The sequence below is a fragment of the Panthera tigris genome, chromosome C1 (assembly GCF_018350195.1).
Source record: "Panthera tigris isolate Pti1 chromosome C1, P.tigris_Pti1_mat1.1, whole genome shotgun sequence".
Lineage (NCBI taxonomy): Eukaryota > Metazoa > Chordata > Mammalia > Carnivora > Felidae > Panthera > Panthera tigris.
Window position 1 is genome coordinate 75,579,528 of NC_056667.1, and position 27,876 is coordinate 75,607,403.

A 27,876-nucleotide genomic window follows, 5' to 3' on the forward strand; every position below is an offset into this window, starting at 1 on the left:
AAAAGCTCAAGTTTTACCATTGGCAGCAAATGCTGTTAGTTGTTTTCCTTTAAGTGACAGTTTTACTTTGTTCATTTTTGAGAAAATGCCAAATGCTCAGTCTGTCTGTCTAGTAAAAATAGTATTCTTTGTAAAAGTGGCTAATTTCATTTCACAACCAAGCACTTGCACAATGGCTTTTCCTGGCAAAAACCGTGATACTTTGGTATGCAGCAAAATTGCTTTTTGTGCTACAGACACTACCAGAAAGAAATTGTACTCAAAAGTCATGGTTTAATAAAATTGATAATTCTTAACTGTTTCATCAAGGACATTTTTAAGTAGAGATGGCCCTTTTTATTATTTTTTTACTGCAAGTGTGCAGTATTAAGGACTACAATGACTGCTAATATCCTTTGGTGCCATTGCCTTGATTTGTGGTGTGGGACCTGCACTTTTACCCACCAGTGCTTTTGCGTCTTCAGTGCAAATGTCAGCACTGTGAAAAAGGCAAATAATGTTGCAGTGTTATTTATGAAAATAGTTTGATCTTGTGGATCCCTGAAAAGGTCCTAGCAACTCGCAGTGGTGAAGAGACTATTCTTTGAGAACAATGGTTCTGGGGTATATACAAAATTAGTAGAAATCAGACCCTGCCCACAAGATGAGTGTACATTTAGGATGAGGCCACAAATAGCAGAACATAAGGCAGAGTATCCTAAGCTCCATATAAGAGCTATAGACTTTTAGGTATTTAGAAGAAAGAGATGATAATCAACTGAGATGGTATCATTAAATTTGATCTTAAAAGGGTTAGTATTTGAAATGGACTTTTAAAAGATGAGAAGATTTAAAAAAAATTGTTTTTTATTATATTTATTTATTTTTGAGAGACAGAGTGAGACAGAGCACAAGCGGGGGAGGGGCAGAGAGAGAAGGAGACACAGAATCTGAAGCAGGTCCCAGGCTCAGAGCAAGTGTTCAGCACAGAGCTCGACAATGGGCTCGAACCCACAAACCGTGAGATCATAACCTGAGCCGAAGTCGGTCACTTAACTGACTGAGCCACCCAGGCACCCTTAAAAGTGAGAATATTTTAAGAAGCAGATATTTGGGGTGTTAGCTGAGAGTGTTTCACATAGAAGCAACAGCATAAAGCTAGAAGGGTGGATACATATTGGACTTTGAGAAAATAATGTCATCTCTTTGGACTGTAGTTCCCTAATCTATAAAGTAAGAGAATTGAATTTTATCATTTAGGTTGCTTCCAGCTTTAAGGTCGCAAGATTCTGAGTGATATTTTTGTGAAGTTGTTGCTGTTGTCATTATTATTAGGACCAGAAATATTTAAGTGGTTGTAATTAAAATTTAGTGTTTTAAAAAATATAAATTAAGGTATTTGCTCTTTGTATATTGTTGTATTTATTAGTGTATAAAATTTGAGGAGGGTGACAATAAAGGATTTTAAAGGACTTTATAGGACACATTCTAAATGATTTAAAAATATCATTTTTATAATCATAGTAAATTTATTTTATTACCTCTTTCGTTGTATTTTTTACATCAGAGGTTGGGATATAGATGGAATTGCAGTGTAATAAGACATACTTAATACCCTTAATGTATTAGAATTTGTTTTGTGTGTGTTTTGTATTGCTAGAGTTCACATTCATTCCCTATTCAGAGTATTTGAGGATTTAAATATTTGTTGAGTTGTTATTTATAGGTGTAATACCACAGGTTGGTCCCCTACTCCATGATTTTTACTTTTTAAAAATGTCTATTTCGGTTAGTATATGAACAAATTTAAATTAGGCTAATTGAAAATGTGGCTGCTTCTGAGTTTTTAGATCTTTTGAGAGCAGCTGGATGCAAAAAAGTATACTTACAACAAAGTTTTTCTTCTTGACATTAATAAATGATTTTTTTTGAGAGTAGGAATTATTATTATATACTATATAATAAGCTAATATAGAACCTTAAAGTAGCACCCTAGTCAAATAGATGTTGATTAAATTAAAAATAATTCTAATATAGAACTTTCTTAGTTGACAATGTTTTTTTGAAAAATAGGTTTTATTAGCAAATCTGATTATTCAGTAGATTATCATTTGTGAGGTTTTTTCCTTCCACGTCTACTGTGAGTTTAGCTTAAATGTTAATGATGACTTATTATCTCACATCATTGATACGAATATCTTGTGTTTTATGCAAAGATTCCTGAAGAGGGTGGTATATCTTACTGACCTTTTGTTACTGACTCTGTTTTAGGAATGGATCGTGATTATGGCCCCGGATCTTATGGAGGTCTGACATTCAAGGATATTTATCTAAAAATTCTTCTTTTGAGTGCCAGTAAAGGTGAGCATCATTTAATTTTTTTCTTTTTAAACTCTTTATAGGGATGGACCGTGACTATGGCCATGGATCCTATGGGGGTCAAAGATCCATGGACTCCTACCTAAACCAGTCATATGGCATGGACAATCACAGTGGTGGTGGTGGGGGTAGCAGGTAAATTGCTTAATCACTTGGCCAAATGATTAGATGACTATAAGATTCTGGATATTTTAATTTAAGTATTCCTTAGGCATGTTATGATGCTTGAATTTCACTATTTGGTATTGAATAATCACTTTAAATGTTTAGAGGTGTTAATTAATGGTTATAAAAATTACCTCAGGATTACTGGCAGACATTATTTTAGGAAAACTTCAAGTAGCTATTTTCATTTCACTATAATAGAGTAAGCTTTTCTGTCTTTAGTAGTGAACTCTTTTTTTTTTTTTTTTTTTTTTTTTTTTACTTCCTTTTAACTCCTCATCAGTCAGAATGTTCTGAACAAATGATATAAAAATGTTATTGGAAATATTATCTGTGAACCTTTTTCTTTATGATTTTTAAAAGTGTCTTTTCTGATGTGGGGTGTTCTGTAAAGCAGCAAAGCAGTCTTTGACTGGAATGGGTTTAACTGAACCAGTCTAGCAACATTCAGTTTTCTGAGAAACATTTAAGGTAGTTTTTCTTTTAATTTTAATTTTAGAGTAAGTTGTAGGAGCAAATTGTAATAATAAAATGTTCTTTAAGTCCATATCGAGGTTATTTATTGGCAGATACTACTTAGACCAAAAACACTTGTGCTCTAAGCTAGGAGCATTGTATTAAAGCCATGAATACTATACCTTTGCTTATTTTAATGCACTAGAGTTTAGATTATTTTTATATTTTACTGTTGATACTGTGTAAAGCTTAACACTAGTTGAACTACTCAGGCCTTAGGGTTGACCACATTTCAGGCAAAGAGCGTATACCTTTTAAGGCACAGATATTTCTACTAAGTATAACTAGTTAGGTAACATTTGAAACTATCCTCCTTCTTCATAAAATGAAGGATCCGGATTCCTTAAGGATGGACTGAACGATGCTTTACTTTCCTTCTTTCTACTTCAAATGTGCCACTATGGTTTAATAGTAGAGGAAAATCAAGAAAATGAACAGATAGAACAATTTTGCTTATGTGATAGATGTTTTAAAAAGAGCTGGAAAGAGGAATAATTTTTATACGGTTACCAGGATTCAGAAATAAATAGTACATTCTATTTAGTGATCTGTAAATAATTGAAGTAATGTAACACATTTAACTGTTTTAATATATCCGTTACTGCCCTATTGCATTGTAAATGTGATGTGGATAAACTATGTAGATGTTATCGTTTATCTCATGTGTAATTGTGGGCCTTTATAAAACTATGTTGTAAGCTATGAAGCAACTTTTGTAATCCATGCTTTGGATTTGTGAGAAGTAAGATGATTTGTTTCTTCTGTTGACTCTATTAAAACCTTGAGGAGACGGTGTGCTCCCTTTTTTAGAGTAGTTTTATGTGATAATTTCCTACCAGGAAATAATTTTTTAAATAATTGAAGATATAAAATGTACTCTTTCTCATCTGCCTTGAAAATTCATATGCAGAGGATATATGTTCGTGGTCTTTTACTTTTATGTTCTATTTTATGTGCTTATTCTTCTAGATTTGTTAGATTTGCTAGTCTACAAGTAGAAAGTGACTGAGGATTGATTATTGACCTTATCCAAAGTTGGGCAGGATATCAAATTTTGTAAGCAGAGATAATTCTCCAAATTTTGACTGCTACAGACACAAGCAGTTTTGTTACATAGATTATTAGGGGTGCAAAAAGGATCTCTTCTGTGTCACGAATAGCCTATATTGGTATAGTCTTCAATTTATGTCCCTATTGAAAGCCAAAATATTGTAAATATTTGGTATTTTCCAGTACTAGGGATGGATTCAAAGAAAGTTTGAGTAGTTTGTGAACTTTAGCAAATGACTTTTTCCAAGACTAGGGCTGGGCTTAAATACTGACAGACAAATCTTTTTAATAAAATAGAAAAGCTGCCACAAAGCAGATTTTTAAGCTAAGGTTTACTTAACTCAATTCATATTTAAAAACTGACTCAGATAGCTTTCTATCTGGTCTCATGTTGAACTGCCCAGCCCTAATCAGGGTGTGAATAAAAGTAGAACTGTGCAAACCAGTATGGTATAAATGAATTTTAGTTGATAAATGTCATCTGATAATTTGTCTTTTGAATTGTCTAACATTAGTAAGCTTACTTTTGTTTTTTCCCTCACTGTGCAACTTTTCCAGGTTTGGACCTTATGAGTCTTACGACTCCAGGTCTTCTCTGGGTGGGCGAGATCTGTACAGATCTGGCTATGGTTTTAATGAACCCGAACAAAGCCGCTTCGGAGGTAGTTATGGTGGTCGATTTGAGAGCTCCTACCGGAATAGCCTTGACTCTTTCGGAGGTAGAAACCAGGGCGGGTCTAGCTGGGAAGCACCTTACTCCCGTTCAAAATTGAGGCCTGGGTTTATGGAGGACAGAGGAAGAGAGAATTACTCTTCCTACAGCAGTTTTTCTTCACCCCATATGAAGCCTGCACCTGTAGGCTCTCGGGGGAGAGGAACGCCTGCTTATCCTGAAAGTACGTTTGGAAGCAGAAACTATGATGCTTTTGGAGGACCATCAACAGGCAGAGGCCGAGGCCGAGGAGTAAGTACAACAGAATCTTTTCAGATTCTTTTCACTAGTCACTCTTTTAAACCCTTTCAAGACCACGGTTTTCAACTAGAATAAACACTGTTCATCCCAGTGTATTTTGAAGAAAAGCTGAATCATAAGCATAATTTTTAGGTTGCCTGTAAAAGTTTTTCCAGCACTTCAGAAAACAAGTGGCAGTGTGAGATGATTGTTCATAGTTTTGCCAAATCTCCCTTTATTAAAAAGGTGAGGATATTAGGTTTTGGTCTAAAAGGGGTTAAAAGGAGTTGCATTTTTCCTTGTAAAACACTAGCAGTTTTGCTGGTGGGACAGTTCTTGGATTATTGTAAAAGGTAACCAACCCTTTGGAGTTTTTGAGTAGGTTAAAGGTGCAATGTATGATAAAATGTTTATACTTTGCTGCTAACTCTAGCACATAGAATTTCTTCAGAGCTCCATATTTCACATATAACACAAGGGACTAAAAGTCGGTAATAATAGATGAGGGTAGCTTAGCTATGTTTACATGGTGAAGAAGTTGATCTGTCTAATAGGTTGTAGAATGATTTGTGGTCAATATAATTACTAACTTACTCTCTTGCAATATGTCCTGTTGCTGGGTGTTTCGTTTTCCCTTGTGTCACTAGTTTTTACTATTGAGAAATAAGCTCCTACTTGTACAGACATGTCTCTGGCTCCTTCCTAGGAAGTAATCTTTTGTAAATTATTGCTTACATGAGTAAATATACCAGTCTTCAAGTGTTTTATTTCAGGACATAGTATAAAGAGAATGACTTATGTTCTTAGGTAACTTGACTGACATGAAATTTTACTAGTAAGTGTATGTAGATTGTGGAGTTATATAGTTTGGTCATATGAAAGATTCTGTATTTTTGCCTTAATGTAAGAAATGGTTTACTTAAGTCAGTTACTCTTAATATTCTCTTTGCAGAGGAAAGTACTTCTGATAAAAAATGTAGTAGGGCACATGTTTTTGTCTCTTCATTGGCTTTTGGTACATCAGTGTAGTGTGTCCTTTTTGTGTAGAAATGTTGCATTGATAACAGTTACCCTTTACTGATGTAAAATGCATTGCACCTTTAATGGATAATTAATGAAGATATTTCTAATGTGACTCTATAAGTTACCTGGAAACACTAAACTATTCAAGTTTACTAGGTTAGATAGGGATTCCTAAGCATATATATAAATGTAAGCAACTGATACGTTGCTCTTCCACCATAATTAATGACTATAGGTTAATTGAAAATTGTTGGGGTTAGTAGGCTTTGGGTTTTGAAATTGAAAATCGATTCCAGTTTGAAAATTTGGAAAACACTTAACACTTTTCATGCTGTATTATTACTTTAGGCAAATGATTTTTTTCTTAATGAGACTTCAAATATCAATTTTGTTTTCACAATAGAAAAACAGGTATTCCTGTACTTTGTGTTCACCATTCTAGTCTGAATGGACTTTTCTTTCTTTCCTCCTGTTAATGAAGTAGATGAACCAACAGGACTTTTCTTTTTTAATCTTCACTTGTACAATTCCCATTGGATCCTTCTCTTCAGATTACTCCTCAGTCTTTATCTTCTAAAAGTAAGGTTAGCAGAATAAATTTCTATGGACATATAGCCTCTTGGTGTAGTGGATTTTGTTAATGATAAGAGAAGAGAAAGGGACACAAGAGTCGTTTGGTTGCATGACTCTTCGTCTGTAAACTTTTGCTTCTTGGGCTTCTGGGTCAGAATATGTTTCTCTAGGTAAGAATGTGAATGGAACGTCAGATGTAATTCTTTATCTGAAGTGTGTCCTGGAAGTTGATGCATGGTTATGCTTTAACTCTCCTATCTCATACTAATGTTCCATCTCGCCTTCTCATTCCCTTTTTCAACAGGGAGAAATCCTAAATGATTTCTGGATCTTTTTTACTTCAAACTTCATATATGGTCTTCTTTATGCATCTTAGTTTTAAGCCAGGTTTTAGTGAAATAAAGATGTCTTTTTAGGTCTTTTAATGGGAAAACATCAATTAGGAACTCTGAAGAGGAGTTGTCAGAGAGTTGTACAAGTGGTAATATTCTGACAGGCACATTTGCTGTTTATGATCTCAATTTTGAATTGTAAAAATTAAAAAAATAGGTAGGAAATATCCATATTTGTTTTACTGGAAATAAAAATACTAATTCACTGGATTTGAGTTCATGTAATAATTTACAAAGGTTTTCCATGTGTTTATTCAGAGCGGACATGTAAAATTTAGTTCAGTTCTGGGTAATTTTCAGGTGAAAATTATTAGATAGATAACAGGTAAAATTTGTGTGAATTCATACTTTATCTTTAGATATTATGCTAATATTTCTTGATTTCACAAATTTGCAGCATATGAGTGATTTTGGAAGCATTCATAGACCTGGAATTGTTGTTGACTATCAAAACAAACCCACCAATGTGACAGTTGCTGCTGCAAGAGGAATAAAGAGAAAAATGATGCAACCATTTAATAAGCCTGGTGGAACCTTTATCAAGAAACCCAAGCTAGCAAAGCCTGTGGAGAAGATGAGCCTCAGCAAATCACCCAGTAAGTGAGAAAACATAATTGCTATGGCTTATGGTACTTCTAGTTTTTAAAAAAATTAATGCTTTAGATAATTTTTTCATGTTCATATGACAAACTGCATAGTAGTTTCAACTGTAGAAATTAGATCCATTGAATCACCTAGTGTAGTCACTAATCACTCATACACATCAAAATTACCCAGAGACACTTTTAAAAATTTTTTTTTTTTTCAACGTTTATTTATTTATTTTTGGGACAGAGAGAGACAGAGCATGAACGGGGGAGGGGCAGAGAGAGAGGGAGACACAGAATCGGAAAGAGGCTCCAGGCTCCGAGCCATCAGCCCAGAGCCTGACGCGGGGCTCGAACTCACGGACCGCGAGATCGTGACCTGGCTGAAGTTGGACGCTTAACCGACTGCGCCTCCCAGGCGCCCCCCCAGAGACACTTTTTAAAAATGCACATGCCCTGGTCCACCCCTCTTCCCTGAGTCCTTATTTAGGATGGAGTCAGATCATCTATATGTGTTAAAAGGCTTCTCACATGATTTTGATTCAAAGTTTTATCTTGGGTGTTATATTTGTTGTTGGAAGGTACTGCTGAGGATGTAGTATTCTCACATTATACAGATTCCCCTTTATGAGGACAAAGGGAAGAAATTTTTCATGGTTCTTGGTACCAGGAAAAGGTGTGTTTCTTCTGGAAATTTAATTTGCTTTTAATTTTGTGGACTGACGACTCTTAGAGACAGTCACATTTTCCATCTGTACATTGTTAAAAAATTGAGAGCCAATCTGAAAATGAAATGAAGAAAACCATTTCATTCATATTAGCATCAAGAAGACTAAATACTCAGGTAAATTTAGCAAAAGTAGTATAAAACTTAAAACAGTATTCAAAACCTACAAAACATTGTTGAAAGAAGTTTAAGAAGATCTAAATAAATGGAAAAACTAAATAAATGGTTCAAAGATCAGAAGATTTAATGTTAAGATGGTTATATTCCCCAAACTGATCTACAGATTTATTAGCACAATCCCTGTTAGAATTCCACCTGACTTCTTTGCAAAAATTGACAAGTTGATTCTAAAGCTCATAAGGAGTTGCAAGGGATCTAAAATAGTGAAAACAGTCCTAAAAAAGTGAAACAAAATAGACTTACACTTCACCTTACTTGGAAAGACTCAACACTTCTCAGTCATCAAGGCAAAAATAAATATAAAAAAACAAAAAGTAATTCAGTGTACATGTAAAAATAGACAAAATATTTGGTGTATATTATTTTGCTGTTATGTGTTTTCACAAAGAAGTCTGAAGAAGACCTTTTGTTAGCTTTTATTTAGGTACATCCTTGACTGTCATCTAGTTTAGTCAAGTGTACTTGATTTCGTGTAGAGATATGTTACAAAGTTAAAAAATAAAAATAAAACAGCATAGATAAGTAACAGTAATTTGGCTCTGAACTTTTTTTTTAATAAAAAAAGCTTTATTGAGATATAATTCACACACCTTGTAATTCATCCATTTAAAGCGTGCCAGTCATTGGTTTTTAGTGTATTCACAGATACGTGCAAATATCACTAATCTATTTGAGAACATTTTCATCTCCTCGCAGAGGCCTGGTACCCTTTAGTCATTACCCCCAACATACCCCACAGACCAGAGCAACTACTAACTTACTTTCTATCTTTATAGATACCTGTATTCTAAACTTACATATGAAAAAAAAATTGTATAAAATGTGGACTTCTGTAATGGGCTTCTTTCACTTAGCATAATCTTTTCAGGGTTCATTCAAGTTACAGCAGGTATTAGTACTTCATTCCATTTTATGGCTGGAAATATTCCACTGTATGAACAAATCCCATTTTCTTTATTCATTCACTGATGGGTATTTGGGTTGTATCTACCTTTTGGGTACTTTGAATAGTGCTGTAAACATCTGTGTATAAGTTTTTGTGTGAGCATGTGTTTTCATTTCTCTTAGATATATATCTAGGAGAAGTGCTGGATCATATAGTATAATCATTTGAGGAACCACCTGTTTTCCAAAGCATCTGCACCATTTTACATTCCCACTAGCAGTAGATGAGAGTTCTGATTTTTCTATATCCTTGCTATGGCTTGTTATCTATTTGATTCAAACCATCCAGGTGGTATGCAATGGTATCTCATTGTGGTCTTGATTTACATTTCCCTAATAACTAATGGGTGGGCATTTTTTCTCGTGCTTATTGGCTCTTCATATACCTTTCTTGGGAAAATGCACGTTTAGATGTTCTGCTCACTTATTAGTTGGGCTATTTGTCTTTTTATTGAGTTGAAAATATTCTTTATATATTCTAGCCATCTCTATCTCACTTATAGAGATAAAAACACAGACTTAAACATTCAACCTTTATTGATGGGGGAGTGGGAGGGAGGGGAAAGTGGGTGATGGGCATTGAGGAGGGCACCTGTTGGGATGATCACTGAGTGTTGTTTGCAAACCAATTTGACAATAAATTTCATATTTAAAAAAAAAAAACAAAAAAACCCAGTCAACCTTTACATGAAACAAAAATTTAAAACTTAGACAATAAGAACAAAAAGGATAAAATTAAATACTGTCAGGCTATTGTCAGGTACTCTGATTTAATTCTGTTTGTTTTGATCATTGATGATGAATTTTAATAAACTTTTGCTTTAAGAAAATTATATGCAATGTTGAAAAAAGGATTTAGCTCATTTACTCACCTAGTTTTTGTTGTTTTCTTGTGAGAGAGAGCATGTGTGTGGGGGAGAGGGGCAATGGGAAAGGGAGGGCGAGGCAGAGAGAGAGAGAGAGAGGGAGAAAATATCGATAGAGAGGAAGAAGGAAGGAAAAAGAAAGGAAAGAAACAATGAATACCCCAAGCAGGCTCCATGCTCAGCTCAGAGCCTGATGTGCGGCTTGATCCTACGACCTTGGGACCATGCCCTGGGCCAAAACCAAGGGTCAGATGCTCATTTGACTGAGCCACCCATGTGCCCCTTAACTAGTATTTATTAAAAATTATCTCTTTGAAAGCACTTCAGAAACAAGAGGTCAAACTGCCAAAGCTACTTCAAAATATTTCTTTAAAAGTTGAAAATCAGGAAATGCCAACTTCAGTGACAGATATAAACAATATAAATCACAGACATGACACATAAAAAGTAAAAATTTACAAGGTAAAATAGTACAGAACTTAATTTCAAAAAGTTTCAATGGCAGAATGATAACACCGTGTTTTATTGTACATGTGACAACAAAAGCAAATTCAAATAATAAATATTATGTGGGGCACCTGTGTGGCTCAGTTGGTTAAGCATCTCTTAATTTCGGTTCAGGTCATGATCTCATGGTTTGTGAGTTCAAGCCCTGCGTCAGGCTCTGCGCTGATGGTGCAGTGCATTACTTACTTAAGAGAAAAAGAACTAGACATAGACATGTCGTTAAGATAAAAATACTGAATAACTAGGAATGTGTGTTCTCTGGAAGACCAGAAATAGTTTCTAAGTCCCTAATTCTGCTTAGACAATCTAAACTCTGACCATCTAATTGTGTCTTTGTATTTTCCCAAATTCATTCTCAACAGTCACTATTTTCCTGAATATTAGGTCCAGGTAAGTTATAGAAGACATTGAGAGTCTAGAGTAAGATCTGCCATATTCTTCGTCTTTCCTCCATTAAAAGAAAGGTTGGGGGAAGAGGGGTGTGGAAGCACAAAAGCTTTTAATTTTGATAAAGTCTAATTTATCTATTTTTCTTTGGCTGCCCAGTTCTAAGAATTCCTTGCCAAATTCCAAAGTCATAAAGATATACTCCTATGTTTTCTTGGAAGAGTTTTCTAGCTACAGTTCTTGCATTTAGGTCTTGTATTTTAGCGTTTGCATGTGGCTGTCCAGTTGCCCAGCACCATTTGTTGCAAAGACTGTTCTCTCCCAACAGAATAATTTTGGCATCCTTGCTAAAAACCAGTTGACCAGAGTTTTATGAGTTTATTTCTGGACTCAATTCTGTTCTGCTAATCTATAGGTCTGTCCTTGTGCCAGTAATACAGTATCTTGATTATCGTAGCTTTGTAGTAAGTTTGGAAATCATGAAGGGTGAGTCTTTCTATTTTGTTTTTCTTTTTAGGATTGTTGTCACTACTTTAGATCCCTTCCTTATGAGCTTTAGAATCAACTTGTCAATGTTTGCAATGAAATCAGTTAGAATTCTGATAGGGATTGCATTAAATCTGTAGATCAGTTTGGGGAGTACAACCATTTTAACAACATTAAGTCTTCTAATCTCTGAACCATTTATTTCCATCTTCTTTAACCTCTTTTCAACAATGTTTTGGGGTGTTTTTTTTTTTTTTTTTTTGGTAAGTTCATCCTATATGTCTATCTACCTATCTTCTTACGTATATAATCTCTACACATAACATGGGGCTCAAACTCACAACTCTGAGATCAAGAGTCTCATGTTCTTCCAACTGAGTCAGCCGGGGACCCCTGTTTTGTAGTTTTTAAGTACTGTGTAAGTTTTACATTTCCTTTGTTAAATTTATTCCTATTTAGTTTTGTTGATGCTAATATGAATGAAATGGTTTTCTTAATTTCATTTTCAGTTTGCCTCTCAATTTTTTAACAATGTACAGATGGAAAATGTGACTGTCTCTAATTGTCAGTCCACAAGATTAAAAGCAAATTAAATTTCCAGAAGAAATACACCTTTTCCTGGTACCAAAAACCATGAAAAATTTCTTCCCTTTGTCCTCATAAAGGGGATTCTGTGTAATATGATAATACTACATCCTCAACAGTACCTTCCAAAAATAAATGTAATATCCAAGACAAAACTTTGAATCAAAATCATGTGAGAGGACTTTTAAAACATATAGATGATCTGACTCCATCCTAAATAAGGATTTAGGGAAGAGGGGTAGACCAGGGCATGTGCATTTTTAAAAAGTGTCTCTGGGTAATTTTGATGTTTATGAGTGATTAGTGACTACACTAGGTGATTCAAAGGATCTAATTTCTACAGTTGTAATTACTATGCAGTTTGTCATGAACATGAGAAACGTATTTAAAAGCACTGAAGCCATAGGGGTGCCTGGGTGGCTCAGTCGGTTAAGCGTCCGACTTTGACTCAGGTCATGGTCTAATGGCTCTTGGGTTCAAGCCCCACGTTGGGCTCTGTGCTGACAGCTCGGAGCCTGGAACCTGCTTCAGATTCTGTGTCTTCATCTTTCTCTCTCTGCCCCTCCCCAGCTTGGGCTCGCTCGCTCTCTCTCTCTCTCTCTCTCTCAAAAATAAACAAACTTTAAAAAAATTAAAAAAAAAAACCAAAACACTGAAGCCATGGTAATGATATTCAAATGAAAGAAGTTTAAGAAATACTGGTTAATCTCAAACTGATTTTTCTGGTGAGTTCAATTTAGATTGTGATCACCAAATATACCTTGCATGTTTAATGCTTTATGAAGTGGGAACTGAAAAGGGAGGATGGAAAAATGATATTTAATTTTGACTCTTGTTGATATCCTAGCAAAAACTGATCCTAAAAATGAAGAAGAAGAAAAGCGACGTATTGAGGCTCGGCGAGAAAAACAAAGGCGCAGAAGAGAAAAAAACAGTGAGAAATATGGAGATGGATACAGGTTTGTGCTTAGTAGAGTCTGAAAATTGGTCTTATTAAAAAACAGTTTCCTAGGAAATGCAAATACATCAGTTGGAATGTGAGAAAATTCATGGGGTCAAATGAAGAGGCTTGATCAAAGATACATAGGAATATTTTTGATTCTTGGTATTTATGTGCAGTCACCACTGAGAAAAATAAGAAAAAAGAGTTCCATCCCTAATGGTAATTTAAAAATAAAAAATACCTAGAAATACAGTATTCTTAAAAAAGAAATATGCATCATGACATGAAGAAAACCACAAAGTCTTGAGATTTGACTACATGGAGACATAGTGATATTCTTGGATAGAAAAACTAAATAGTAGAAATGTAACAAGTGTCATCAATCTTGATTCCAAAGAAGATTCTGTAAAAGAAGAGTAGATGAGTAGGTACTAGCTTTTCTAGATAATCGAAACATTTGAAAGCTGTAATAGTTAAAAATATGTGGCACTAAAAAAAGGCTATTAGTATAATAGGATTATTAACCTCTAAATACATGTGTTATATGTAAGAATGTAATATATAATACAGATGTTGCAAACAAAAGGAGAATTGCTTAAAAAGGGGGGGGGGTTGCTTGAACAACTGAACAATAAGAAAAATAGTTTAGACCCTTTCTTACACCAGTGAAGATGAATCCATTGGATTAAAGAACCTACAAAATGGAAAATAACAGGAAAATAAAATAGAATATTTTAATTGCTGCAGAAGTCTTTTTTCTAAGCTTAAAAGTGGTAGATTAAATTACAAAGGAAATAATGACCACATTAGTTTCAATAAAACTTTACACCTTGAAAACAGACAGACTTGGAAAATATTATAAACACAAGAATGATTAATATCTAAGGTAAATATCACCCAACCAGTATGTTTTAAAAAGTAAAAACAAGATGCCTAATATATGATTGGGTGAAGGAACAATAGCTAGTTAATAGTTTTAGGGGAAATGCTGAAACTCATTGTAAGATAAACTGGGAATTTAAATAATAGCATGGCATTTTATTAGGAGAAAAGAAACATTGATTGACTAACATGGATACAATCAAAGCACACACTTATTATTGCTGGTAACCAAATAATATGGTTTTAACTACTGGGAAGCAGTTTAACAGTCCTTAAAAATGTCTTGAATTTTTTTATAGTCCATGATCTCTCCAGGAAGATAATGTAAAAGTAGAAGAGTTTAATCTAAAAAGATGCCCTTTACAGATCCTCTGTTTCCCTTCTGTCTGACCCTCCGCTGCACACGCGCATGTGCTCTCTCTCTCTCTCTCTCTGTCAAAAATAAACATTAAAAAAAAGTTTAAAAAAACTAAAGCTTTGGATATGATATATCTGTGTTAATATACACGTGTGAATTGGAGAAAATGAAAGAACTGAACTTTCATTTAGCTGTAAATATAAATCTCATATAAGCTAAAGTATGTCAGTTCAATTAAATTGTCATTTTAGAATAAGAATCCTTTACAATAGTCTAAAATTATCATAATTTATCAGAGCAGTTTTGCTTTGAGTTAGGAAGGTAAGAGACTGACAATAAATAACTATTCTTGCGATACATTCTTTTTGGATATTTGAATGCTTTCAATATAATGGAGTAGAGGGAGCCGGGGGGAGGGGACAGGGGTGTGAGAGCTATAAACAAACAATAGTATAAAGGGAAGAGTGCCAGAAGAGAAGTACAAAATGATCTTACAGGAGGTGACTTCTCAGTAGGAGTGCAGGAAAATCAGGGAAATGGATGGAGGCAGTATTTGAACTGACTTGGGAATGGTAGGATAAATAAAATAAATGGTAGGAGCTGTTAGGCAGCCCTGGTAGAGGGCATGGCTCGAGGTTACAGCAAGGAAACAGGGACCTTTCATTCATATTCTGGATATGGAAAGCTGTGTAGATTGAACAGGGCTCTAGTGGGGGTTGGCAAGTGTGATTTAATTAGAATATTTAACGAAGACATACTGTGTGCCAGATACTGTTAAAAGCATTCAGTAGGGGGATGGGGCACCTGGGTGGCCCAGTTGGTTGAGTGTCCAACCTCGGCTTAGGTTGTGATCTCTTGGTTTGTGAGTTGGAGCCCCGCATCGGTCTCTGTGCTGGCAGCTCAGAGCCTGGAGCCTGCTTCGGATTCTGTGTGTCCCTCTCTCTCTGCCCCTCTGTCTCTCCATCTCTCTCAAAGGTAAATAAACCTTAAAAAAATTTTCTTTATAAATATTTAGTAGGGGAGCACCTGGGTGGCTCAGTTGGTTAAATGTCTGACTCTTGATTTTGGCTCAGGTCATGATCTCACGGTTTGTGAGATCGAGTCCCACTTTAGGCTCTGTGCTGACAGTGTGGAGCCTGTTTGGGATTTTCCTTCCCTCTCTCTCTGCCCTTCCCTTCTTGTGCTCGCTTGTGTTCTCTCTCTCTCTCAAAATAAATAACTTAAAAAAAAATAAAAGTATTTAGTGGGTAAAGCCAACAAGATATAGGAGAGATTAAAAACTTTTTTTAAGGGCAGCTAAAAGTGTTTTGACTTTGTTTTATGATGCTTAAGTCAGTGAAGCCAGTAAAGTGCTGTTGTCTCTTTTAGGAAGTGACTAATTAATTGAATTATTACTGTGTGGCGGGAACTGTTCTAAGGGCTTTATATACATTTTTTTTTCCATCCTCAATGATACTTCTGTAAGGGTTCTCATTGCATTAAGATAAGAAAACTGTGATCCAGAGAAGTCAAGTAATTTGCCCAGTGTCTCACAAGGGGGCTCTGATATAAACCCAGCAGTAGGCTCCAGATCCCAAAGTTTTAACTAGGAAAATTAATATAATAGTGATATAAGGAATTAATTAGAGGGGCACCTGGGTGGCTCAGTTGGTTAAGCATCCTACTTCAGCTCAGGTCGTGATCTCGCGGTTGGTGAGTTTGAGCCCCGCATTGGGCTCTGTGCTGACAGTTCAGAGCCTGGAGCTTGCTTCAGATTCTATGTCTCCGTCGGTCTGCCCCTCCCTGGCTTTTGCATGCACTTGCTCTCTCTCTCTCAAAAATAAACAAACATTAAGAAAAAAAAGAATTGGAAAATGGAGACTAGAGACAAACCAATGAAGAAACTATTGTTATAATTCAAGGAAAAGGAAATAAAAAGAATACATAAGATAGGAACACTTTATAGGAGAACAAAGGGAAATTCATATTGGAGTGGCTTCTGAGCTTCTAAATTTATCTAGCCTTGTCAGTCATCCTGAAGTGGTCCTTAGAAGGTAGGGTTTTTGGTCACCCAACAGCTCCAAAGGAGTGAATTATGGTTGTCTGATGTTCACCTGGCTTTGTTGGTTATTACCTTAGTGGACTGCAAGCTTGAGAGTGGAACAGAGTATAAAAATAAGTAGTGGAACTTCGGAACTTGGTATTTTTGGAAGTTTGCTTTGGCTTTATAACTCTAAACTTGAAGTGGGTAGCTTAGGACTAGATTAAATAGATCCACTGATTCCATTATTTGCAAAGTGGTATATAATAGCAGTGTTGGCCAAATATTTAAAGAAATACTGTTTTTTCTGACTTCAGCTAAATTTAGATCAACCATAAGATGGTATAAAGGAAATCATTTATTTTGGTAAAATTAGTTTTATTGGCATGGTCTTATGAACTCTCAGTAAATAAGGCAATATTTAAGGAAAACTTTTTTTTCTTTATAGAATGGCATTCACATGTTCATTTTGTAAATTCCGAACGTTTGAAGAAAAAGATATTGAGCTACATCTGGAAAGTTCTTCACACCAGGAAACATTGGATCATATTCAGAAACAAACCAAATTTGATAAAGTAGTTATGGAGTTTTTGCATGTAAGTAGCTGTTTTTAAATCAAGAGGCACTTTATTTGTATTTTAATTTCTTAGTTTTTCAGTTTCCCACCTCTCTTCCAAGTTTCTAAAAATTTAATTGACTACTTAGAGAGTTTTTTTTAATATATGAAATTTATTGTCAAATTGGTTTCCAAACAACACCCAGTGCTCATCCCAAAAGATGCCCTCTTCAATGCCCATCATCTACCCTACCCTCCTTCCCACCCCCCATCACCCCTCAGTTTGTTCTCAGTTTTTAAGAGTCACTTAGAGAGTTTTTTTAAAAAAAAACTAGATGTGAATTCCTCTGTAAAGATTTTAGATTTGTAATTTGAAAGAATATTTTATGTTTTTACAGTAGTTTATGGCAGAGGTGTCAGGAAAAAGAATTCCTTTAACACCTGATTATTGATGCAGAATCAGCTATCATAAGTTGAGAGTCTACTGTGTACCTAGTGTTGTGCTGGGTACTTTCATTCATTATTTCATTTGAGCGTCATCACAGTTCTTTTTTATCATGAAAGATCATGCTCAGAGCAGTGTAGTGACTCTTCCAGTTAAGTGGCAGTCTGAATTCAGAGCTAGAGAGCTGATGTCTGTTTAGTGTCCTTTCTGTTACAGTGTGTGGTCACTAGTTCAACAGTTTTTCTTGACTGTTTAACAAAAGGTGCTATGCAAGGACTGAAGACACAGATACCACCCTTAGTGAACTCAGAGTAATTGGAAAGAACACACTCATTTATACACAGATGACACAGTTAAGTCGGAGGGCCAGGAGTGAGGGTGTAGGCAGGGGGGTTTAGAAAAGGTGAGGATAGTTGGGGCCAGGATGTTTAAGGAAGAGGCTAGAGCTGGACTGCTAATTGTACATATAGTTACTTTGGGCAAAAGACATGGAATTGTTAGGAGGTTAGAAACACAGTGATCATGATCATTCATTCTTCCCCATCCATGCAGAATTGTGTACCTTTACAGAAATTTCTTTCTGTTAATTTCATTCCTTAACTGGTTCCTGTCATTTAGGACTTTAATGTACCACCTGCCCTGAGAAGACCTCTCTTAACTCTTCCAGCTCTGTTTGATTTCTCTTGTTCTTTATGCCTAAAATACACTTTGAAAGTGAATATTTTTTGTAAGTATCCCAGTAATTTATTTGTATTTGTATTTAACGATAGTCTTTTTCAACTGAATTATAAACTCCTTGAGGACAGATATTAGTTCTTATATAACAGATGTTATCTTCCATAGGCTGAGTTTGATGCTAAGCTCAGTGAAAACTTTTTGTGTTTCTTCCTATTTTGTTTTATAGGAATGTATGGTGAATAAATTCAAGAAAACATCTATTCGTAAACAGCAGACAAATAATCAAACAGAAGTAGTTAAAATAATTGAAAAAGATGTTATGGAAGGTAAGTATTTAAACAAAGTGTATTAGAAATTAACACATATATTTTACTTACCATAATCTATTTCAGTGTAGATGCTGCCCACTAGTGTGATCGAATCATATGTGGTAGCCGTGAGTAGGTCATCAGAGGTGACCTCCTTTTCCTCTTCTCATGTTTACGAATTTATCACTACCTACCATTATGTTTCTCACTTCAGTTTTACAAGAAAAATCAGCTTTTCCTCTAGGTGGAAGTGAATTCTTACATTCTGTCTTCTCACTTCTCATCTCTTTAAGGACTTTTGCTCAAATAGTGAACTCTTCTGTTTTTCTGTCTTTTTATTCCTCTTGATTCTGTCCCTGAAGCCTATGCTTTCATCTTTAAAAAAGAAAAAAAAAAACTACATCTTTTAAAAAAATTTATTTTATTTTATTTTATTTTTGAGACAGAGACAGAGCACGAGCGGGGGTGGGGCAGAGAGAGAGAGAGACACACACACACAGTCTGAAGCAGGCTCCAGGCTCCCAGCTGTCAGCACTGAGCCAGACACAAGGCTCGAACTCATCAACTGCAAGATCATGACCTGAGCTGAAGTCAGACGCTCAATTGACTGAGCTACCCAGGTGCCCCCCAAAATCTCCATCTTTAAAAAAGAAAAGAAAAACAGATACTAGTTCCCCTAAAACTTGCTTTCCTATTAAACAACCATTCTTCTTTAAAGCATAGTCCATACTGGTCTTTGTCTTCACTACCCATTACTACTTCGCCACAGTAGACCACTTGATGTTACCAGTGGTCTACCAAAACTGCTCTGACAGAGATTCCCGATACCAGTAGGGTGATTCAGTAGGTTCTTCTGAATCATTATTTTACTTCTCTAACATTTTCCACTATTTTTTGTGAATCTGTTTCCACCCCTAGTTTCTGTGGTAGCTCACTGTCCTGAGGTTCTTTATTCCTTTTCTTACTCATTGTGTTTTTATTTTATTTTATTTTATTTTATTTTATTTTATTTTATTTTATTTTATTTTATTTTATTTTATTTTATTTTTATTATTTTTATTATTTTTTTAAGAATTTATTCATTTTTGAGACAGAGAGAGCAAGCAGGGGAGGGGTGAAGAGAGAATCCCCAGCAGGCTCTGTGCTTTCCACACCGAGTCTGACTTGGCTTGAACTGAGATCATGAACTGAGCTGAAATCAAAAATTAGATGCTCAACCAACTGAGGCATCCAGGTGCCCCTCTCTATGAAGCTTTTAGAAGTTGATATTTCCCAGTATTCTGTTTTCAGTTCCATGATCTTCTCTTTTTATATTCCTTCCTTATGATTCATCTAATCTCAGAGCTTAAACTATCTCCTCTGTGTTGATTACTTACATACTTCTGTCTCTAACACAGATCTATCTTCTGAACTCTTCTCTTGAACATCGAGATGCTTATTGGCCTTTCTCTTCAGCAGTCTTACAAAAGGAACGTATCAAAAAAATTTTGTGTGCTCTTTGGGCTTATTCCACCCCATTAAGAAAACAAAAACTCAGAAGACTGGTCTTTCATTTTCCTTGGAAGGTAGCCCCACCATCTAAGCCACAAGTATGAAGTTAGTCCTAAGTAATTTTACTTTATTGTATCTATAACATTGTATCTTATTGGTTCTGTCTTTTAAATATCTTCCAAGTCTGCTTCTTTACCTCTTTAAATATTGCATCTGTTCAAGTCTTTATCGTTCTCTTGGCAGTTGTATTATTTTTCCAACTAGTGCCCTTACTTTCAGTCTTATCTCTTAAGTCTACTACATGACTGTAGTACTTCAAGAAGTTTAACTGGGTCTCCATCCTCTATAGGATAAACTTCAAATTCCTATGCCTGGCATGCAAAGTTCTCCATGATATAGGCCCTGCTCTTTTTGTCTCTTTTGTCCCTTCTTTATTCTCAGTGCCCCAAGCTATATTGAATTACTTGGAACTCCCACAAAGTGCCATTTTCTCTCACCTTTCCCTTGCATACATTATAACTTCGCTTGTAATAAATCTTGATCACAGTTTTCAAGGTCCAACATATATTTTGTTTTTTGTGAATCCCAATTTTGACCTCTTTTTCCCTATCCTTGCCTACCCATATTCATTTTTATGGAAATTCTTTTTTTTAGTACAAAAATCAACATTTGTCTTCTTTCATATTATATATTTGGGGGACAGACTCCTGGGACTCAGAGCAGGATTGTAGAATATGCAAGGAAATATAATGTAATTCTGCTTTATAATTTTAATCTGTTATCCATAGTTTTAATCTATATATGCAGATTTATGAAACGTAGTAGAAAAACTCAACCTACATATCTTGATCTTCTTTTTGGAAGAAGGGGGTATAAATAACCATAGAAACGAAATAATAAAAACTCGTTTTGTCAAAAATAAGAATATATGAATCATTACTTATTAATAACTTGCTTTCTTTTGTAGGTGTTACTGCAGATGATCACATGATGAAAGTGGAGACTGTTCACTGCAGTGCATGCAGTGTGTATATACCTGCTTTGCATAGTTCAGTGCAGCAGCACTTAAAATCTCCTGATCATATCAAAGGGAAGCAGGTAAGTTTTGACCTGTCTTGATGAAGTCATTGAAATGTTCATTAATCCTTTATTGTCCTTTAACGTCTGTTGTTTCACACCTACCCGCTTACATACAGTCCTATTAATCTCATGTGTGAAAAACTGTAAAGATAACTAGAGAGGCAGTGTAGCATAGTAGTTAAGTTAAACATGGTGGTTAAGATTGGGCTCTGGAGCAAGAAGTCCTGGGTTGAATCCTGGTCCAGTACGTGATGTGTTAAGCAAGTAAATTAGCTTTTCTTTGTCCAAGTTTCCTTATTTGTAAAATGGGGATAGATAATCATTCTACTCTTGCATGACTGTTTAAAGATTAAGTTAGTTACAATAGAAAAGACACTTAAAATAGTCCCTGACAGGGGCGCCTGGGTGGCGCAGTCGGTTAAGCGTCCGACTTCAGCCAGGTTGCGATCTCGCGGTCCGTGAGTTCGAGCCCCGCGTCAAGCTCTGGGCTGATGGCTCGGAGCCTGGAGCCTGTTTCCGATTCTGTGTCTCCCTCTCTCTCTGCCCCTCCCCCGTTCATGCTCTGTCTCTCTCTGTCCCAAAAATAAATTAAAAACGTTGAAAAAAAAATTAAAAAAAAAAAAAAATAGTGCCTGACACATAGTGTAAGCATTCAGGAAATCATAGCTATTGAACTGTTTTTTTCATTAACATTTTTTTAAGTTGGTTCAAAACAGTTTTATGAGAGAGAGTGTGTGTTTTAGAACAAAACGGAACGATTTAATCATAACCTACATTTTTCTGATGGCTGGGAAAAATAAAAAAAACTAGCATTACCAGTTACTATCTACTGTTACATTTTTGAGTAGAATTTACTAAAATATTCTAGGAAAAATGTACTGTTTTCTTTTTGATTGGCATATTTCTGCTTCTAAATTGGTTGGTTTTATTTAGTCCAGTTTATTTCAAATAAATATTTATATTGTGAGAAACTAGCTTGTTTGAGAAGCAAACTTAAAAATTCAAATATTACAGGCTTAAGTTTTAAATAGAGCATACCTGGGTCTTAAATTCATATTTTGTATTGATGTGATTTTCATTTAACTTAGACTTTGTTAGTCACTTTGAGCACATATAATCTGTTAAAAATCTTCGTCCTTTCTCTTCTCTTTTGGCATTCCCTTGACACTTTTTTGGCAACTAGACATTTTTTTTTTTTAATTTTTTTTTTTTAACGTTTTATTTATTTTTGAGACAGGGAGAGTCAGAGCATGAACAGGGGAGGGTCAGAGAGAGGGAGACACAGAATCTAAAACAGGCTTCAGACTCTGAGCTGTCAGCACAGAGCCTGACGCGGGGCTTGAACTCACGAACCACGAGATCAAGACCTGAGCCGAAGTTGGCCGCTTAACCGACTGAGCCACCCAGGCGCCCCCAGACATTTTTTTTTTTTTTTTTTAACATTTATTCATTTTTGAGAGACAGAGACAGAGCGTGAGTGGGGGAGGGGCAGAGAGGGAGGAAGACACAGAATCTGAAGCAGGCTCCAGGCTCTGAAGTGTCAGCACAGAGCCTGACGCAGGGCTTGAACTCATGGAACACAAGATCATGACCTGAGCTGAAGTCGGATGCTTAACTGACTGAGCCACCCAGGTGCCCTGGCAACTAGACATTTCATATTAACCTGTCCTCCTTTGTATAATGCAGTCTTAGGCTAACTATAGCCCAGAGGAAGACTATTCTAGCAGTATGAAAAATTGTTCTTTCTCTTTTGATAGCATGAAAATTAGTAGTTAGAATAGTTAGGGTGGGGGAAAGTGCATGTATAGTAGAAAGGAGAGCAACTGTTTAGTAGACCTAGATGTGTCATATGTAGTAACTGAGTGAATGAGTCTGATTGGCTTATTGAATCTTCATTATGTTAATCATGGATGGTTTAGATTGTGGTCACAGTAGTTGTTGCTTTATAGCTTAATTTGCCAGGAGAGAAATAATTTAAATCTAGGAATTTGAGCATACAATGTTGTTTTAATTATAGAAATATTCATGGCATGGTTTTCAGGTACCTCACTGTGTTCTATTTTTCATAGGCTTATAAAGAACAAATAAAAAGAGAGAGTGTCTTGACTGCTACAAGCATTTTAAATAATCCAATAGTGAAGGCGCGATATGAACGTTTCGTTAAGGTAAGACTTTAGGGCAAAACCTTTTTAGGTTACATTGTAATATCTTTATAATCAAATGATGACATAGTAACTGATATTTAAATATAGTGCAACATTAGGAAGACTTTTACTTAATATCTTGCATATAGGTAAAAACATTGTTTTTCCTAATTGTTGGGATTTGTTGGGAGAGGGAACAAGAAGTCATTCCTCTCTCATTTCTTTCTCACCATGGATCATTTGAGAGAGATTCAGGAGTCTGATAGCAGATCATAATGTTAGCTTTATTCTTGAGGGAAAGGAGGACTTGAGGGATATGTCTTAACATGTGTAGTTACTGTGGACCTTAAGTTTATTTTATTTTGAGAGAGAGAGAGAGAGCTGGTGTGAGTGGGGGAGGGGCAGAGAGGGAGAGGGAGAGAGAGAGAGCATCCCAAGCAGGCTCTGAGTTGCCAGCTGTGGAGCCTGATAATGGGGCTCAAATCCACGAACTGTGAGATCATGACCTGAGCCGAAACCAAGAATCAGATGCTTAACTGACTCAGTCACCCGGGTGCTCCCTGTATTTCACTTCCAAATTAGATAAACTTTTATCTCCCCAGCTTCTGTTAACTGGTTCAGCCAGACAGCAGTAGGCTTCCTTAGCTTACCACATGTGCATATTATGTAGAAAGTACCTAAACTAAGGAGAACTCTTCTAGAATTTTTTACTATGAATGTGATCCGTGGACCAGCAATATTGGTATTTCCTGGGAGTTCATTAGAAATGGAGAGTTGCATTTGAGCAAGATCCCAATTGATTCAGAAACATGTTAAAATTCAAGAAGCACTGGTGTCGAGTTACTCAATGGTATCCCTTTGTTCAGCTTTCCTGTCTGCTCTGTTCCCTGATGTTATTCCCCAGAACATCCTCTGCCCATGGTCAGCTCTGGTCATGTCTTAAAAACTCTTTCAACTTTCAAGTGCTCTCAGTCTGACAGAATATCTTTTTAAATCTTTGTCCTATGAAGATATAATCAGTTCATCAATTTATCCCATTTCTTCAAATGCTTCTACTTCACCCCCTCGCCTGGATACTCATGGTCAGTCCTTCCAACAATGCAGTGCTGCCATTCCAAAAGTCCTCACTCATTCTTCCACCACTTACCAGTTCCCAGCACTATGCCCTCTGTGGTTAGACTGTCTTCGCTGCAAGTATCATGGAATTGTACCATTGCTGTGTTTGCCAGGTTTTCGCTGCAATTCACAGTAATTTTGCGCATTACCAACCGATGTAATGTGCTTCCTACAGTGACTGTTTCAAAGCTTTTCCATTTTTTTTCTTTAAAATTTTTTTTGAATGTTTACTTATTTTTGATACAGAGAGAGAGCATGAGCAGGGGAGGGGCAGAGGGAGAGGGAGACACAGAATCCGAAGCAGGCTCCAGGCTCTAAGCTGTCAGCATAGACCCCGACGCGGGGGCTCGAACCCATGAACCGTGAGATCATGACCTGAGCCGAAATCAGACGCTTAAGCGACTCAGCCACCCAGACGCCCCAAAGCTTTTCCACTCTTAACCTGTTTTCAGAGATCCTACCACAGAAGTACATTGAATCCTGGTGTAATTGAGTAGGACATAAATCTCTATCTGTTTCTACCAGAACCCACATATTTGCTTTTGTCATATGCATATGATTTTAGAAATTAGGTTAGGAAAATGTGGCCTTTAAGCGTTCCAGTTTATGGAATATAAAGAAATGACTTCAGTAATTTATTTATCCACTTTGGTATGAAATAGGTACTGAACAAATATGTCATGATTTGTCATAAGTTAAAAAGCTTCAGAGTGTATTTATTTTTGATGTTACAGCAAATAAAAATTGCACTGGTAACAAAAATGAATATGCTGATTTTAAAAGCTGTTTTTCCTCATGTTTTTAGGGTGAGAATCCTTTTGAAATTCAAGATCATTCTCAAGATCAACAAATAGAAGGAGATGAGGAGGAGGAAGAAAAGATTGATGAACCTATTGAAGAAGAGGAGGAGGAGGAGGAGGAAGTGGAGGAAGTGGGGGAAGTAGAGGAAGTAGAAGAAGTGGAGGAAGCAGAAGAAGTGGGAGAAGGAGGAGTAGTGGAGGGAGCGGGAGACACAGAGGAAGCAGGGGACCAGGAGGCAGTGGGGGAAGGAGAGGCAGCCGGGGAGGGAGAAGCAGTGGGGGAGGGAGGAGTGGGGAAAGGAGAGGAAGTAGAGGAAGAAGCAGCAAAGGAAAAGCCTGTTGACTTCCCTGTTGACCAACCTGAAGAAAATTAAATAGAAGGTATTAGTCAGATTTAAAAGAAGCTTTAAATTTCTCTTGTAATGTGGAAAAGGGTAAGAATTTTAATAGTTTAAAATATGAGAGTTAACACCCATGTTGCATGCATTCCACACATTCAGATTTGTTTTATATAATTTCTAAATGTTTGGCATTTGTTTAATAAAATGAGGGTAAGACTATTTTAGTTTAGTTTTTATAGTTACCAACTTAGATTAGATAAATTGTTTGTATAATTTTTAAGCTTAATTTTTATTACTTTAATTGGTGTTAAGGATAACAGATGTGTATTGTTAGTATATCTATTCTAATCATTTGAACTTAAATGCTGCTGTTGGGAGTATATATTCAAGTGTGCATTAATGTTTTCAATACTTACCCTAGAAGAGATAAATTGGGCAAGTATTTTGTGCTCTGACTGTGTATTTTTTTACTGCATTGGACATTGAATAGTAATTTGCGTTAAGATACGCTTAAAGGCTTTTTGTGACCATGTTTCCCTTTGTAGCAATAAAACGTTTTTTACAAAAACTCTTTCCCTGGATTAGCAATTTTAAATGAAATGATTCATCAATTAAATTAGTATTTAAAATGAGATTTTGCCTTAATGTAGGAGTTTAGCTCACTGATATTTCGAGATGATTGAGACGAGTTGAAGAAGAAATTTACTTCCATCATTTTAAAAGTACTACTAAAATATTTTTTAACATATTTCAAGTTGAGGTCAGTCCATAACTGACTTGTTTATACTTGTTTTAATTCCTTTCTTTTCTTTGTGCCTATGTCAGATCTTGAAATCTTGAAAATACATTTGAATACAAATAATTTTTTATAGTTGTGTTAGTTCTTTTGTCATGTCTGTTTGTAGCTGAAGAACCAAGAAGCAAAAGTAATCACTTTTCTAAAAAACAAGTATTTCTTTCCTGAATATTTCTCTCCTTTTAAAAAAAAATTTTTTTTATAGTTTAAAAAAACTTCTTTCAGCTTACATACTGAAGAAGAGATGAGACTGACAGATGGTCTATTTTCTTTAACTTTTTTTTTTTTTAATGTTTATTTATTTTAAGAGAGTGAGGGCAGGGGAGGAGCAGAGAGAGAGGGAGACACAGAATCTGAATCAGGTTCCAGGCTCTGAGCTGTCAGCACAGAGCCCACGTGGGGCTCGAACTCATAACCTGAGCCAAAGTTGGAAGCTCAACCGACTGAGCCACCCAGCTGCCCCCAGATGGCCTATTTTCAAATGACCATCTATGTCACTGAAAAATAGTGCTCTTATTTCTTTGAATGTTTACTCTGGAGGGGGACTCAGTGAAATAAAATAGCTTCTCAAAATACTGAGGCATTGAATGGATGAATATATAGGAATATTAAGTAATCTTAAGGCATTGAGTGTGTGAATATATAGGCATTTGTAGAATTTCACTTTTTTGCATACGACAAAACTTTTAAAATTACATTTTTGGAGGCTGTGTTGTGGGCTAGATTTGCTTATCTTTAAGCTTTAAGTCATTTGTATCCATTTACAGGGATTTAGAGCCAAATACGACTGGAGAAAATTGGGATCCTATCTAAGAGTCTGTATTTAACTAAATAGGCTTCAGAAAGCTTTTGTGCTCAGGAGTTAAAATTTTAAGGATAATAGGACTTGATCGACCTTCTGTTTCTCATTTATTTAGTTTCTACTTTATTTAAAAATACTTGTGGAAGGGTAAGGTAAAAAGAGAACAGATCCCTTTGAGGTATAATTAGTGGGTTCTCTTGGCACTAAGTGGGTGTTTTTTTAAAAAAAGAATGTCCCTAGCAATTTGAGGTTTTAAACATTTGGAAAGAATCCTGAATAACAAGAATCTGTGTAACAACTTCTAAGTAAATGTTTTATTTTATTTTAATTTAAATCTAATTTTACTAATTTTTAAAAATGTTTATTTAGAGAGTGTGCATGTGTGTGCAGGAAGGGCATAAAGGGAGAGAGAATCTCAAGCATATACCATACTGTCAGTGAAGAATCCGACTCGGGGCTCAATCCCACAAACCACGACATCAGGACCTGTGCCAAAATCAACAGTTAGACACTTAACCAACTGAGCTACCCAGGTGCCCCAGTTTTATTTGTTTTTAAAAGATTTTAAAGTAATCTCTACACCCAGTGTAGGGCTCGATCCCTGAGGTCAAGAGTAGCCTGCTCCACCTACTGAGCCAGCCAGGTCACCTATAAATGTAGAGTAAGAGAGAAAGAACATGTGGGTAGCAATACTTGTGGGAAACATACAAAAACCTTCATTCAGACTAGCTTATTTGCAAAGTATTATTAATAAAGTATATTTTGTTAATTGTACTTAATTTAGAAATTCAAATTTATGTATATCCTGTTAGATAAT

The 27,876-nt window shown here is 35.8% G+C and overlaps 1 protein-coding gene across 5 annotated transcripts in view; it reads left to right on the forward strand.

Annotated features, from left to right (window-relative positions):
• Window positions 1-26,280, forward strand: part of ZNF326 (zinc finger protein 326) — a 35,162-nt gene extending 8,882 nt beyond the window's left edge. The window contains exons 1-11 of one of the 5 annotated variants that reach the window (XM_042997819.1): window positions 2,251-2,286; window positions 2,382-2,493; window positions 4,648-4,808; window positions 4,937-5,053; window positions 7,427-7,625; window positions 13,147-13,258; window positions 16,951-17,098; window positions 18,408-18,507; window positions 20,948-21,078; window positions 23,130-23,225; window positions 25,126-26,280. In XM_042997819.1, coding sequence (XP_042853753.1) covers window positions 2,454-2,493; window positions 4,648-4,808; window positions 4,937-5,053; window positions 7,427-7,625; window positions 13,147-13,258; window positions 16,951-17,098; window positions 18,408-18,507; window positions 20,948-21,078; window positions 23,130-23,225; window positions 25,126-25,494 — 1,473 coding nt within the window. In that variant the 5' untranslated portion in view covers window positions 2,251-2,286; window positions 2,382-2,453 and the 3' untranslated portion in view covers window positions 25,495-26,280. Of the gene's footprint in view, window positions 1-2,250; window positions 2,341-2,381; window positions 2,494-4,647; window positions 5,054-7,426; window positions 7,626-13,146; window positions 13,259-16,950; window positions 17,099-18,407; window positions 18,508-20,947; window positions 21,079-23,129; window positions 23,226-25,125 lie in introns of those variants that run through there. The other 4 variants (XM_042997817.1, XM_042997818.1, XM_042997820.1 and 1 more) reach the window with 4 other exon arrangements.
• Window positions 26,281-27,876: the final 1,596 nt, after the last annotated feature.